We start from the raw sequence: 13,318 nt of genomic DNA on the forward strand, positions 1-13,318 counted from the left end.
TCCGTTCCACCTCAGGCCTTACCTAGTTTTTATAGGATGGATAATTTTAGTCTTATATAATTTTTAAAATTAACATTGTCAACAATTCTAAGTATATTTAAATTCCATTTCTAAATAAATGTAAACATACAGATGTGTTTTACATTTATTATGCTCCTTTCAAACTCCACCCAACTTTGTGGCATATATAATAGTGGATAGATATCTTATAGCCATATTATTTGGGGCCCAGTTGTGGAGTACAGTGGTATTTGATAATGGACTCCTGTCAAAACATAATACGATGGGGGCCCGGGATTTAGCTCCGTGGTTTCGCTGCCTGCTGCGCAAGCGCAAGGACCTGAGTTCAATTCCCGGTACCAAAAACAACAACAACAACATCATAATACGATGCAGATAAGACATATGCACAGGCTAATAATATGGCTACTCTGAATTATATCTCCCTTGACCCAGAAATTTAGCCCTAGGTAAAAGGAATAGTGTTCCAAAGCCTGTAGCACAAATGGGGAATCGTTTATTAAGCTAGTGACTCTGACTGGTATGTGTCTATTATTAATTATAATTGCCTTTTTCTTAGAAACAATTTTAATAACAGCCATTGCAGTCATTATCTGAGGGACTTTCATTTTAAAATTTACTTTAACTTCTAAAATTATCTTGCTCTTTCAAAGATACAGGAATTGTGACTAACAAGTTAAAATAATTTAAGTTATTGGGAAGCAACATTTCTCCAAGACATGTCACTGTACACAGGAAAGACGGATGTAGCCAAACAATTCCAGTTCAGCAGGCCTGAGAGGTCTTGGTAGGTTGGGCCATCCTAATGAGTTCCTTTCCTGGGAAAGGCCCTGGTCTAACAAACTTGGCAGTACTCTAGCCTGTGTCTCTGTGTGGCTCTGTTTCCCAGCTCTGGCTCATGCTTGCTTCCTTTTGCTCTTTCCTTGTTCTCCCTTCCTTCCTTTGTGCCTTCATTCATGTCTCTTCGTCTGGTGCACACACATACATTTTGTTCAGGAAATGAATAATGGAACGTTAGGCAAACTCATTAAGAATTTCTAGAGTACTTTATACTGATGAAATCAGTATAATATTTTAAAAATATTTAAAAGTCATTTGTCTTCAAAATCAACCAACTATAGAGTTACATAGCAGAAGAAATCATAAAGAATACCTTGTCCCAAACTGTTCATTTTACAGGTGAAACATTTCATGTCCAGAAAGATGAAATGAACCGTCCTCCTTCCCCTTCTTCCCTCCCACCAGTGTTGCTGCACCTCGAGCCCGGGAGCACTGAGCTGCTCCACACCCAGTCCTTGTTTAAAATTTTCAAATTTGAGACACAGTTGATCTATGACTTGTGTTCCTTTTTCGTCAGCCTCCTAGGTAGCTGGGACTGTAGGTGCGCACTACCATGCCCAACTTCTTCCTTCTTGTCCTTGAAACCAGTGCTTTAAAAAAAGATTTTCCTTAATGCTGGGTCATAAATACACCCATTACCCATATCTGAGAAGATGCAAAACTCTGCTTGTGGTGGTTACTTCCAGAGCCTTTTCCAGACACAAAACCCTTACTTTTCCCCATGAGCCAAGTAGCATATGCTGATTTTTAATATTGAAATCTAAAATGATACTGAAATCCAAGTGTTCTGAATAATACAGTTTTGGTTATTCTCTTCACTCGATTGAGATGCCATGAACACACACAGTATTTCCTAGATCACCATCCCACTTCTACTGAATGACATTCCAGAGTAGTTCAGATAATCAGTTTCTTTTTGACTGTGGGGAAAGAAATTTGTGAAATTTGTCTGTAGCACCTCTGTAGTATTAATGAATATGGCAGGGATTTTAAAAGAGAAACACCAGACACATACAGTGGTATCTAAAATAGATGTTATGGTTTAGAACTGAATTTAATGGACTGGAGCTCAGAACTATGAGCCTCAAGGTAGTCCAGTGATTTTGTATATTTCTAAGTTTCATTTAAGCATCTATGAAGTTCAGATTTCCTACATTCCTGGGAGAAAAGGAAAGATCATTTTATAGGTAAACACATTATAAAGAAAATCAAATCAATATGCTTTCATATGAACTGTTTCTGGTGACTCTAGTAGAAAACGCTTCAAAATTGATTTGGGAGTATTTCAACTGATTGATTTGAAAATGAGTATTTCTCAGAATTGTGGGTCTTAGTTATGTAGTTAAGTATTTTTATTCCTTGAAATAGATTGCTTCTATTTGCTCCAGTATTATACTGAAATAATATTGTATATAATGCATATTCTTATGAAATATCTATTTCCATGCTTCTTCTTAATTTAACTTGTCCCATTTTTGTTATTCCTTGTATTATATCTACTTTTTATAAGTAATTTATCTAACAAAAGCATACTTTTATGAGATTCTAGAATATGATATATAGTTTCTGCAAAAAGTATTAAAAATTCATTACAGACAAGTGATTATGAAAGGATGATTTTAAGTACTTTTAAACATTTTGTTGCATAATTTCTTAAATTTCATATTTGAAAATGCTAATATGGAACGTTTAAACTTACCTGATCATTTTTATATTATTATTCATAAAAATCAGATTTTCATTTTAAGCGGAATATTTCTTGTTACATAAAGCTTTCAAGCAATATATCTAAATGGATCATATAAATATATGTCTGTGTGATAACTTAAATAATGAATAACTGTACATCTACATTTTTAAAAGCATTTTTTTCCAAAACACTTTTTATCAAATCATAGCAAAACTTTATGACTTTTCAACGTGGATAATGCGTACTTATTCACATACACGTGTTTTTAAAAAACAGTGCCTTCTTATAAAAGTCCTAGTGGAAGGTATATAGTGTATGTACTAACACACTTAATGCTTACATCTCCTTCCCATATGCAGTGATAGCTGATGTCTACATTTTTAAGTCTTTTGTTCTCTTTGTCTTGTATACAGGTTATGATAATAAATAATTCATGTATATACAGTTTTAAAATTTTAGTTTATAAGCTATAGTACCATATTTAACAGTAATGTATAATTACAAATTTCAGTATCTATTTGTATATGATTTTATTATATAAACATGCACTGCCCTTATCATTTTTTGTGGATGAACAGTATTCTACAGATGGATTTGTAATACAGTTAATTTATCAACCATTGTTGTGTGTTCACAGTTTTTTTCAGGCTTTCACAATTATCAAACAACTGTGCCATAAATATATTCATATGCATGTCTTTGCCCACTAATTTATTTTGGGAAGATGATCCTGGAAAGGAGGATTTCATGTTTAAAAAATAGAGAAATTTTATGTCATTTTGTTACAATACCAAGATCAATAAAATACTGGATTTTTAAAATTAAGTGATTGAGAATGGACCATGAGCCTCCAATTTGAGAAAAAAGTATTTTGAAATATTTATGAAATCCAGAAGGTTCACATTCGGCTTCTCTTAATGTTTACTTTATTCCAGAATATTCCCATTTGGCTTTTCATAGTCTTCCCTTAAAATTTCTAAGGTGCATGATTTAAATGCATTATAGAAAAGCCAGTGAGACAAGTTTTGATAAAATTGTCATTTATCAAGTAGAAATTCTAAAGTTGATGGAATTTGAATGTACACATGTCATAAAAAATGCAGGCTATTTCCAGCATAACTTAAATGAATTCGTGAAGCAAGATACTTATGAAAGTGTTTATGAAACAAGCGATTATATTTTCTTAGTTTACTTAGTAATTTACCTCATATCAAAATAATTTGAGATAACTTGAATATTAGCTTAATACAGTAACAGCTTATCACTTGCATAGACACAAACATGTATGAACTTCTGTTATAAATGTTGTTTGTCTATGATATCTGGTTGTCCCATTACCCTCTTCATTAATTTCATTACAGAGTGAAAATGCTGTGAAATTTGATTTGATTTGATTTCTAATACATAATGACTGTGAATTTTTCATCATACTCAAATTACAAAATCAAATCCAACCCCTAAAATGTCCTCTGTAATGTTTATCACACATAGAACATGAATCCTAAAGGTTCCTAGATGAATTAGCCTTCTAAATTTATAGCCAGAATTTCCCAAAGTGTATTTTGGAAATTCCAAGACAGTTTCAACAAGAGATTAATAGATCATAGTTTGGGGGATTAGGGTTCTGTGATCAGATGATTGTTCTTCATTGCAGAGTCAAGGCCCTGGGTATGCATGTGTTTTTAGCTGTGCCAGAGAGGGAAATGAGACAAAACCTGCCAGCTCATCACTTTCACTTACCGTCCTCCTTTGGTAGAGAGTACCCCAGGACAGCAGAGTTCAAAGGGAGCTCAGTAATTATATGGTCTGTTCCTTGACCTACTGATATTGGTTTCTCTATGTTTTATTTTATTCCAAGGAGTAAAATAGGCTGTGTTGGATGAAACCAAAAATGCTATTTCTGAATTCTTTTCTGTATATAGAGAAAAAGACCAGCAAAGAAAGCTCTACTTGCTAGTGAAGAATTCTCTGAAATGGATTTATCAATGGGAGACTTTCTTCTCTGTGGACATTATTTTCTCTGAAGTGTTTTCCTGATGGAACTACTATAGGTTATGCGGATATAGAAAAGAAATAGAAGACTTCATATGAGCCAAATAATTGTTGAAGGAGGCTTGTTTGGTTATTGTTTCTCCCATGGATTAACCTGATAGGAAGAATGTAAAGTTAGAAATAAAGAGTGTATTTAGCAGGTGTGGTGGCACACACCTGTGATCCTAGCACTGAGAGGCTGAGGCAGGAGTGTTGCAAGTTGGAGCCCAGCCTTGGTCCCAAAATTTATAAAAGGCTAGGGACATAGCTCAGTACCGAGTCCTGGGTTCCATCCCCAGCACTAACAACAACAACAACAAAAGTATATCTGCTGGCAAAAGTGTTCCACTGAGATTTCACTGGCCACCCCCTACTGATGATGGAGATGAGAGAATTAAGACTGGAATTTAACTGTTATAGTTAAATGGTTACATCAGTCTCTTTGCATCTTTACTGATACAGTAAATATAGATGAATATTGTTAGGTCTAGTGGCCTGTTAAATATATATGATGTTGCATCAATCTAATTCTACCTACTTTTAACCCTCCGTTGAGGAGAAAGGCTCTTTTGCAGGCAGTATTACAGCAGTGTGCCAAATCCACATCAGGCAGGAAGCTTGTCTTGGAAATGAGCAGCAGCATCACAGCTGCCTTCAGGCAGAGTTGTGCCAGTCACAGCTTGTATGAAGTCAGAGTCTACAGTATTTACTACTGAACCCTTTACAGGAACGTGTGCCTTTGCGTCACCGTACTACCTAGGGACCACACAGTGCCTAGTGCACCTGCTGTGAGAGGTCGCCACCCAACAACTAGTCTGAATATTAGAACGTGTGTGTGTGTCTGTGCATATGTGTGTGTTTTCATGCCTGTCGCTTGGTACTTTTCATATTTAACATACAGTGTTGCTAGTAGCAACAAGAAACTTTGTTTTGATAAACTTCTAAAACACTGAGTTTAGCTAATGTTCTTCCAGTACATGTACTTTGTTGCTGGGCTAGTTTTCTGTTCCTTTGCCTTTGGAAAAAATAAATATCTTTACCTGGGACTATCTCTTGAGATGCAAACAATTCCAAAATTGTAGTTTAATAGACTAACAATACTTATACTTGACTGTATTTCACATTTATATCATGGAGACACCTGGTTTTATATATTGATCAATTTATATTAGCATGATATTAATGTTCTACACTATGCATTTGACATGTAGTCAATTCATCAAATTGTTATTAAAATATGACTATTTTAATACTTTACTATTTTTAAATAGTTGATTTAACAGTGCTGGCATATTTAGAGGTCATAGAATGTAATATCTCTATATGTACTTTTATCCAAGATTTTCTTATTCCTTTTTGAAATGTTTTCTTCTCTTTTATTCTTATTTTATCAATTTTCACTTAAAATTTGTTGCTAACTGGTATGCAGTGAGATTTTTTCAGGGCAGAGAGTAATACTTAAAAAATTAAAACATTAAACATTGAAACCCTGGCTCAGGAGAGAATACTGTAACTTCTAATTATGCTGGTACCTTTTCAGTCCCCTTTTTCTTTTTGCTATTTTTAAAATCAGGTAAGTATTAAAATACAAGTTAATAGGCACACTTTTGTCTAGATATATTTACTTCAGCTTTGAGTTATGATCTTAAGCAAGGGTGTGCATGTGAATGTGTATATTTCTACCTGTGCACACAACACGTTTGAATTGACGTGATAGTCTATTTTGTATACCCATTTGAGCCCACTATGCTTATTTTTCCAAGTATAGGAATATATAGCATATGATTGAACTTTTGTCTTGCTTAATAAAATCATAAATATACTTTGAAATAATTTTTTCATATTTCCTAGGACTAACTTGATTTAGTTCTTATTCCAACAGAGACCCTCCTGATATCAGTAACTGGTCTGTTTTGAGATAGCACCAGCTACAGAAAACCCTGATCTTGTTTTGTTATGGGCTTGCCATTTCACCTTTGCACCTCCTTACAGTCTAACTTCATTTTTCTGAATTGATTTCAGTAAATGCTTTGTGCGTTTACTGGCATGATACATTATCAGGAATATTGTTCTGAGAGCCTCTTTCTTGACCCTAGTTCTAGAAAATTGAGCTTCAAAAGTTCCTGATATGTATGCTGAATTAGCATACTTTAAAACAAGGCCTAATTTTATTATAATCTTTTTTTTGAGACAGGGTCTTTCTGTATAGTCCAAGCGGGCCTTGAATTCACAATCCTCCCGCCTCAGCCTCCTGAGCGCTGGGATTATAGGCATGTGCCACAAAGCCTGACTTGTGACAATTCTAAAACTGCATTTGAAACCAGGTAGACTTACACCTTTATTACATAAATAAATCAAATCATAATGAATTACAAACCAAAGTTCTTATAGTACCATTGTCACAATTGTGTGCTGTCAGATATATTCTCCTGGACATAGATGTACCAGAAAGTGTTTTCTCTGGTTTGGAAAATTTGTTGTCTTCTCTTTAAATTCACTTAAATTTTATTCAGATTAAAATTATTTACAGAGTAGTAATTATGTCTTTTATTTACCAAATTGCACACTTTATGTCAATCTAAAAAATGACATTTAATCTGTATGTAATATTTTAGTGAAAGTAATGTACAGCCTAGCATTCTTCTATTATACATCCTGTAAGTAGGACTCAGAAATAAGGACTGAACATTAATTTTCTGGGTTTTTTTCTACTCGATAGGTGCTATGGATATAGAGGAGAGAAACCGCCAAATGAAAATTAACAAATACAAACAGGTAGCCGGATCAGATCCCAGACTGGAACAAGATTACCATTCGAAGGCAAGACATTTTTCTCTTTAAAGTTGTAAAATAATCAATCATATGAAACTGTTAGATTTTTTTTTTAGCTACTGAATGCAGATTAGTCAGACAAAACATATAATGCAATAACCCCATGATATTATTAAGTGCTAAATTTTAAACTGTGTTCATATTACCCCTCTTAGGGGTAGACTTCGGCTTATTAAAGAAAAGAAGCCCCACATTATTATTTAATATAGAAGATTAATGAACTGAACGACAAGTCTTTTAGGAATTTCTAATTTTATAAAACGTATAACCCTCAACAATATCTAGGAAGAATTTCTATTGTGGTTTTCTTACAAATTTGTTTTCCATTTAGCAGTATTTTAATTGAATCTGATTTATTACTGAATTACTGAGCCAGATTCCTCATGAGGTGGTTTTAGGAATTCAAAAGGTTTTCAGTAGGAATCTTTTTGAACTATCTTTTGGGAATAAGATAGGGTATGAATTCCAGCAAGAGGGGAAATAGTATTATTTCACTGCTCTTGTTTTTCATTTATATTTTCAAGACCTGTTGAGGTTCATAATGCTGTTGTATATCATGAGCATCATGTATGAGCATTGTGTATTATATTTGCAATAATAATGTCAATGGAGAAAATTGTATCAAGAGAAAATAAAGTCAGGATAAAACAAGGTAAAACCAGGCTCAGGGAGCGCAGCTCAATCCACAAGCCTGTGCTTAGCATGTGGGAAGAACCTCAGTTCCCTCGCAGGGACCAACCCATGCTCCTGCTGAAAAGGAGCAAAAACCAAAGTCATTCCAGACAGGAAGCCTGCAGACAGAATGGAGCAGTCTGGCCTCTGACTACTGCCACTCGGGCATACATTCCAGCCCGAGCTTCCTAACCTGCAGCAGAGACAGAAAGGGAGACTTGACTGGTGCTCGTGCAGTATAACAAGTTCCTTAGGAGCAACAGCAGTTGCACTTGTTATGGGCATCTGACACTATACGCTTGCTAGAATTTTTGTTCCAAGTTTCCAAAACAAGTTTTGCTTCCACTCCAATGTAGGGACAATTCAGTGATTAAAGCCTCAAAGTTTTATAGCTTTGATACCAGTCATTTTAGGTAGGGAAAATAATCAAAGTTGTGGTAGAGTACCAGTTGTACCAAGCAATATGATTTCCTAAGCATTTTCAAAACCAGTGGTTTTCAAAGTGTCGTCCCAGAGCAGCGGCACCTGCAGGGAGTGTCTCGGAGTATAGTCATGGGTGCTCTAGACCGTGGCCTGTGTCCCTGTCTCTCCAGCAGCCAGCCAGGTAAGTCCGATGCAGACTAAGTTTCAGAAATACTGCTCAAGGGTAAGCTGAGCGTAGAATTCACTTTTAGCTAACTCCAGTTTCCTCAATTAGGTTTTTAGCTAGAAGGCGGAGATGAATAATGTTAGCAAAATATACTTTACTTTGAGACTAAATCATCTGATATCTTCATAAGGCCACTTTTAGTTTTGAACAAATACTATCAGTGCATAACAAAACATACCACTCTGTGTTCTCTTGTCGGGCTTAGGTAGTACAGTCAAGTCATTAAGACAGAACTCTTTAAACAGGCCATGGGCTGGGGATTTAGCTCAGTGGCTCCGCTGCCCAACACAATCCTATTTTGTACCATTGCAAGTTGTTTCTATTATTGACTTCCTTATTTTGATATTTTAAAATGCCAATTACAGAGCTTGCTATTGAGCCACATATTTTAATACCATGGGTTACATCTCCCCCCAAAAAATTAACAGACAAGGGAACTAGCATGTAAGCCAGATGTGGTACATGCCTGTACTCCCAGCACTCTGGATGGCTGAGTGGGAGAATCCTGAGTTCAACCTCAGCCAGGGAAGCTTAGCAGCTCAGCGAGATCCTGTCTCAGAATTAAAATAAATTTTTAAAGGGGTCAAAGGGAGGCTGGAGATGTAGCTCAGTGCAAAAGTTCTGTGTTCAATACCAAGTACCACCAAACAAACAAAAACCACAATAAAATGTTTATATAACTTATGTTCACTTTTCTGCTAGGTCATGGCAAGTATTATTTATAACTGTTAATTCAGTTTTTCCAAGTTGAAATAACTGGAATGAAATCCCAAACCTCAGCCATAAGGAACATACTCAATACTTGTGAGGTGTATTTCCAAAATGATGCTATTAAGAGGCACCGAGTGGAATCTGTTGAATGTTACCCAGCTCTGGTCTCATAACCTTCAGTTTTCTGATTTGTCTCCCTGGAACTAAGTGGCAGTGGAACCCATGAGTTGCTCAGATCTTTTCATATGTAAGCCAGAGTCAGTGATAATCCAGTAACCGATGGTCTAACAGAAGACGTGAATGTTGGAGGAGGAGAGGACACTGTAGCAAAAGAAGGAAAAGAATGAGTTTTTCCCTCTCCACTGTGCGTGTCTGGCCCAGCACTCCTCACCTCTGGGGGTCACCACTGCCAGCGCGCTGGTCCTGTATGGGTGGGCTCCTTCCCAGGTCCCAAAGGCAGAGGAAGAGGAAAGCAATCCAGTTAAACTCGTTTAGTTAGGATAGAATAACAATGCAGATAGAGATTTTCAGAAGTCCCTGTAAGTACAAATAAAATAGAATGAATGGAATCATAGTGTCGATATGGAATATTTAAGACAATTAAAGACAAGCTGTTTTTGGCTTGTAGATTGCCACTCATACCTAGACCGTCACAGCTTGTTCTCTTCTCAGCAGTGAGGGTGTGTTCGGTGCCGGCCTCGAGTGTTTCACACTGACTTTTAGGACATGGGCGACCGGGACACCAGGAGAAGCGAGACAAGTGGAGGCCTGGTGTGAGCTGTTTAAAAGCAGGTGCTGTTTATTTATCATCTGGGTTTCTCATATAGGAGAAACTGTGTGTTAATGTACACACACCAACTCCACACAAGGAATGTGAACATCATGCACTGCAGATGGGGACTGCTAAAAAAAATTTAAGAAAAGTTTGAAGCTTAGGCAGCAATAGGCAAGGGTCAGAGATCAGCACAGTGTACCCGCAGTGCATGGGGCAGGGGACCAAGGACCGCCCGGAGCGAGGCCTTTCGTCCTCAGCTGCTGTGTCTGTTAAGCAGGCTGCATGTCTGCCTCACAGGGCAGGGTGAGGGCCGAGTGAGACGATGTACACAGATGGTTAGCCCCCAGGCAGTGACGCGGATGATGTTAGTTATGTCTGTGGGAACAGCATCAAATACGATCACCGAGGCAAAGAAATACGCCAATGGAAAGGGTTTTACCGCAGTTTAAATATCTTCAGATGTTTCCTTTATTCTCTGATACACAGATTCAGAAGCAGAAAACTAAAAGGAAACATCAAATTAGGAGGAAGCAATTACTGAATGTTGATGTGATATGGAATGAAGTAAGAAAGAGACTATAACACAATATTTGATGAAAATTACAAACAAAATTGCTGAAATTAAAAGCTTTTACTGTCAAGGTCCATGTTAAATGTGATTGGTTCTTTGAGTAGTTAGGAGGCGCATGTAGGAGTATGGTACTTAAAGTGAGATTCTCCTCAATAGTGATGACAGAAAGAGTCCTGAAAACTGAAATTCTACATTTATAAAGCAAGTTTTACGTAGATTGGATGGCCCTATTCAAGCCACCAAGACGATACATGAAAGTGCATGAATTTGGATATGATGTAGAAATAAAATGAGTTATATTTTAATTTTGTAGCAGCGATGAAAGAGAATGCTTGGGAAATTTTTCCCCGAAGCAGGAAGGCTATCTTGCTTGTAGTGTGTAGCAGTCTGGGACATACCAGCTCGGCCTGGCCTGGTTCCTGCCAGAGGGAGAGCATGTGGCAGCGTCTCTCAGGGCCCCTAGAGAGCCTGGTATCCATGGAAACAGGCTTTGCTGTCCTCATGTTAGTGGTAGTCACCTGGTACCTAAAGCAAGAGTGCTCCAGAGGCATGATGTCAGGGGCCCCGTCTCTACCTGCCAGAGTCCTCAGGGAGAGGGAGTCCACCGGGATGTCCTGGAGGAAATAGAACATAGCATTCCTTAAATACATGGTCCCAGCAGTAGCAGCAGTATTTACATTTTATTTCTAAGTACAATTGTGCAGATGTGTTTTACATTTCTTTATTATGCTGATTTAAAACGTTCACACCGGTGATATGTGTTATGTATAATAACTACAGTGACAGCCACATTCACAACTGAACTTCTGAAGTCTTAATTTGTAGTAATAAAGATACGTGGGCAGTTTGGAATACCACTCTTCATTTTATTTTTAGTGATTATGATTAAATATAGACTATACAGTAATGTTGACAGTGTAAACTATAAAACCAAACTGCCTGAATTCAAATCCACCACTACCTGCATGACTTTGAGTAAGTTATTTAATATTCTATGCCTTGGTTTCTTATTCTGTTAATCATATTGATAACAGTACCTGCCTTACGGGATTGATTTCATGATTAAGTATAGTGTATAACTCTTAGAACACAGCTTAGTACATAGTAAGCAGTCATGTCAGCTGTGATATGACTGGTGGTGGTGGTGATGATGATGATGATGATGATGATGGCAGGGGGAAGAAGAGACAGAATTTGTTTGCAACAGATAACATGCTCTTGCCAAAGCCTTTGCCGGTCAGGTCTTACTTGCCTTCAGTAATCTAGCATATACATGCTAGATATATATAAAAATATATAAATATATATGATAGTTTGTTGAAGGCACATATATATATATACACACACACAATTTTATCTTTAAGATAGTATTAAATAAATGGGAAGAAGGGGAGGAAAAGCGGGGAAAATATGTATTTTTTTAGAGCCTAAAAATTGATACAGGTCTTATTTTTGCTAGTCTAGTCTAGTCATCTACTCAAAATTGTTATCTTACCATTTACATTCATTAACAAGCTGGATGTACTTCCACTTTCATTAAAATAACTCTCTACTTGTACACACACACACACACACACACACACACACACACACACACCATAAGTTTAAGCCAGATAATTTCTGTCCTTTATGTTTGGAAGCAACTACTGTTCATTTTTCTCTTGTCTCATAGGAATATATATAAAAGATCTACAGTTAAAAACTTGCTGGTAAATAATGTTCATAACATTTTAGAGATTCTGTATTTTTAATTATGATTAATCTTTGATTTTGAAAGTTTATAACTTTTTTCTTAACATTTCATATTAAACATTTCATATTTGCTAGAGTTGTAATAACAAAATACAGACTGGCGGCTTAAACAGTAGAAATTTATTTTCTCATAGTTAAAGTCTAGAAACTCAAGATCGAGATGTTAACAGGGCGGCTTCCTTCTGAGGCCTCCCCTGGGCTTGCAGATGACTGCTCTGTTAGCGAGTGCTTATGTGGTCTCTCTACTTGCGTCCGTGTCCAAATCTGTCCTTCTCCTGAGGACGCCTGTCCTGAACTGGGGGCACCTAGACACCCCTCAAGGGCTCTGCCCACACAGGCATGCTCCTGGGCACGGTGTCAGCACATCCATCTGAGAAGACCTCAGTCCACCTGTGAAGCTTCTCTGACAAGTACCTAATGGTCTTCCAACTTCACACTTTAACCTAGAGTGAAAGTGTAATTGATTATAATATGAATAGAAATTTTAAGGCAACTACCAGTAACTAAAGCAGTATTGTTTTGTTGCTTTTTATTGACTTTGTTACTTTTCTGTTTCTTCCAGTTTTCCCAGTTAACTCCTCAGATCCTTAGAGATAAAATATTTTAGCTTTGTATTTGTAAGTTCATTTTTAAATTATCTTTCCTACCCATAAACTACATTTAAATATGAATTAGCCATAATTTCATGCTGACAATCAAGTAAGGCACCAATTCTTTACATGTATTTATGAGTTTCAGCCTCCTACCATATAGTCACATTTCAGGCTGGGAAAT

General features: G+C 36.6%; 1 protein-coding gene across 49 annotated transcripts in view; it reads left to right on the top strand.

Annotated features, from left to right (window-relative positions):
• Positions 1-13,318, top strand: part of Rims2 (regulating synaptic membrane exocytosis 2) — a 536,290-nt gene that overhangs the window by 399,631 nt on the left and 123,341 nt on the right. For 32 of the 49 annotated variants that reach the window (XM_087190771.1, XM_021262789.2, XM_021262777.2 and 29 more), the window contains one exon: positions 7,302-7,402. The exons of the other annotated variants lie outside the window; for them this stretch is intronic. In XM_087190771.1, coding sequence (XP_087046897.1) covers positions 7,302-7,402 — 101 coding nt within the window. The remainder of the gene's footprint in view (positions 1-7,301; positions 7,403-13,318) is intronic. 49 annotated transcript variants of the gene reach the window in all.

Source organism: Heterocephalus glaber, unplaced genomic scaffold, assembly GCF_053883595.1.
Source record: "Heterocephalus glaber isolate CG9 unplaced genomic scaffold, H.glaber_assembly_v1.0 deba00001556, whole genome shotgun sequence".
Taxonomy (NCBI): Eukaryota; Metazoa; Chordata; class Mammalia; order Rodentia; family Bathyergidae; genus Heterocephalus; species Heterocephalus glaber.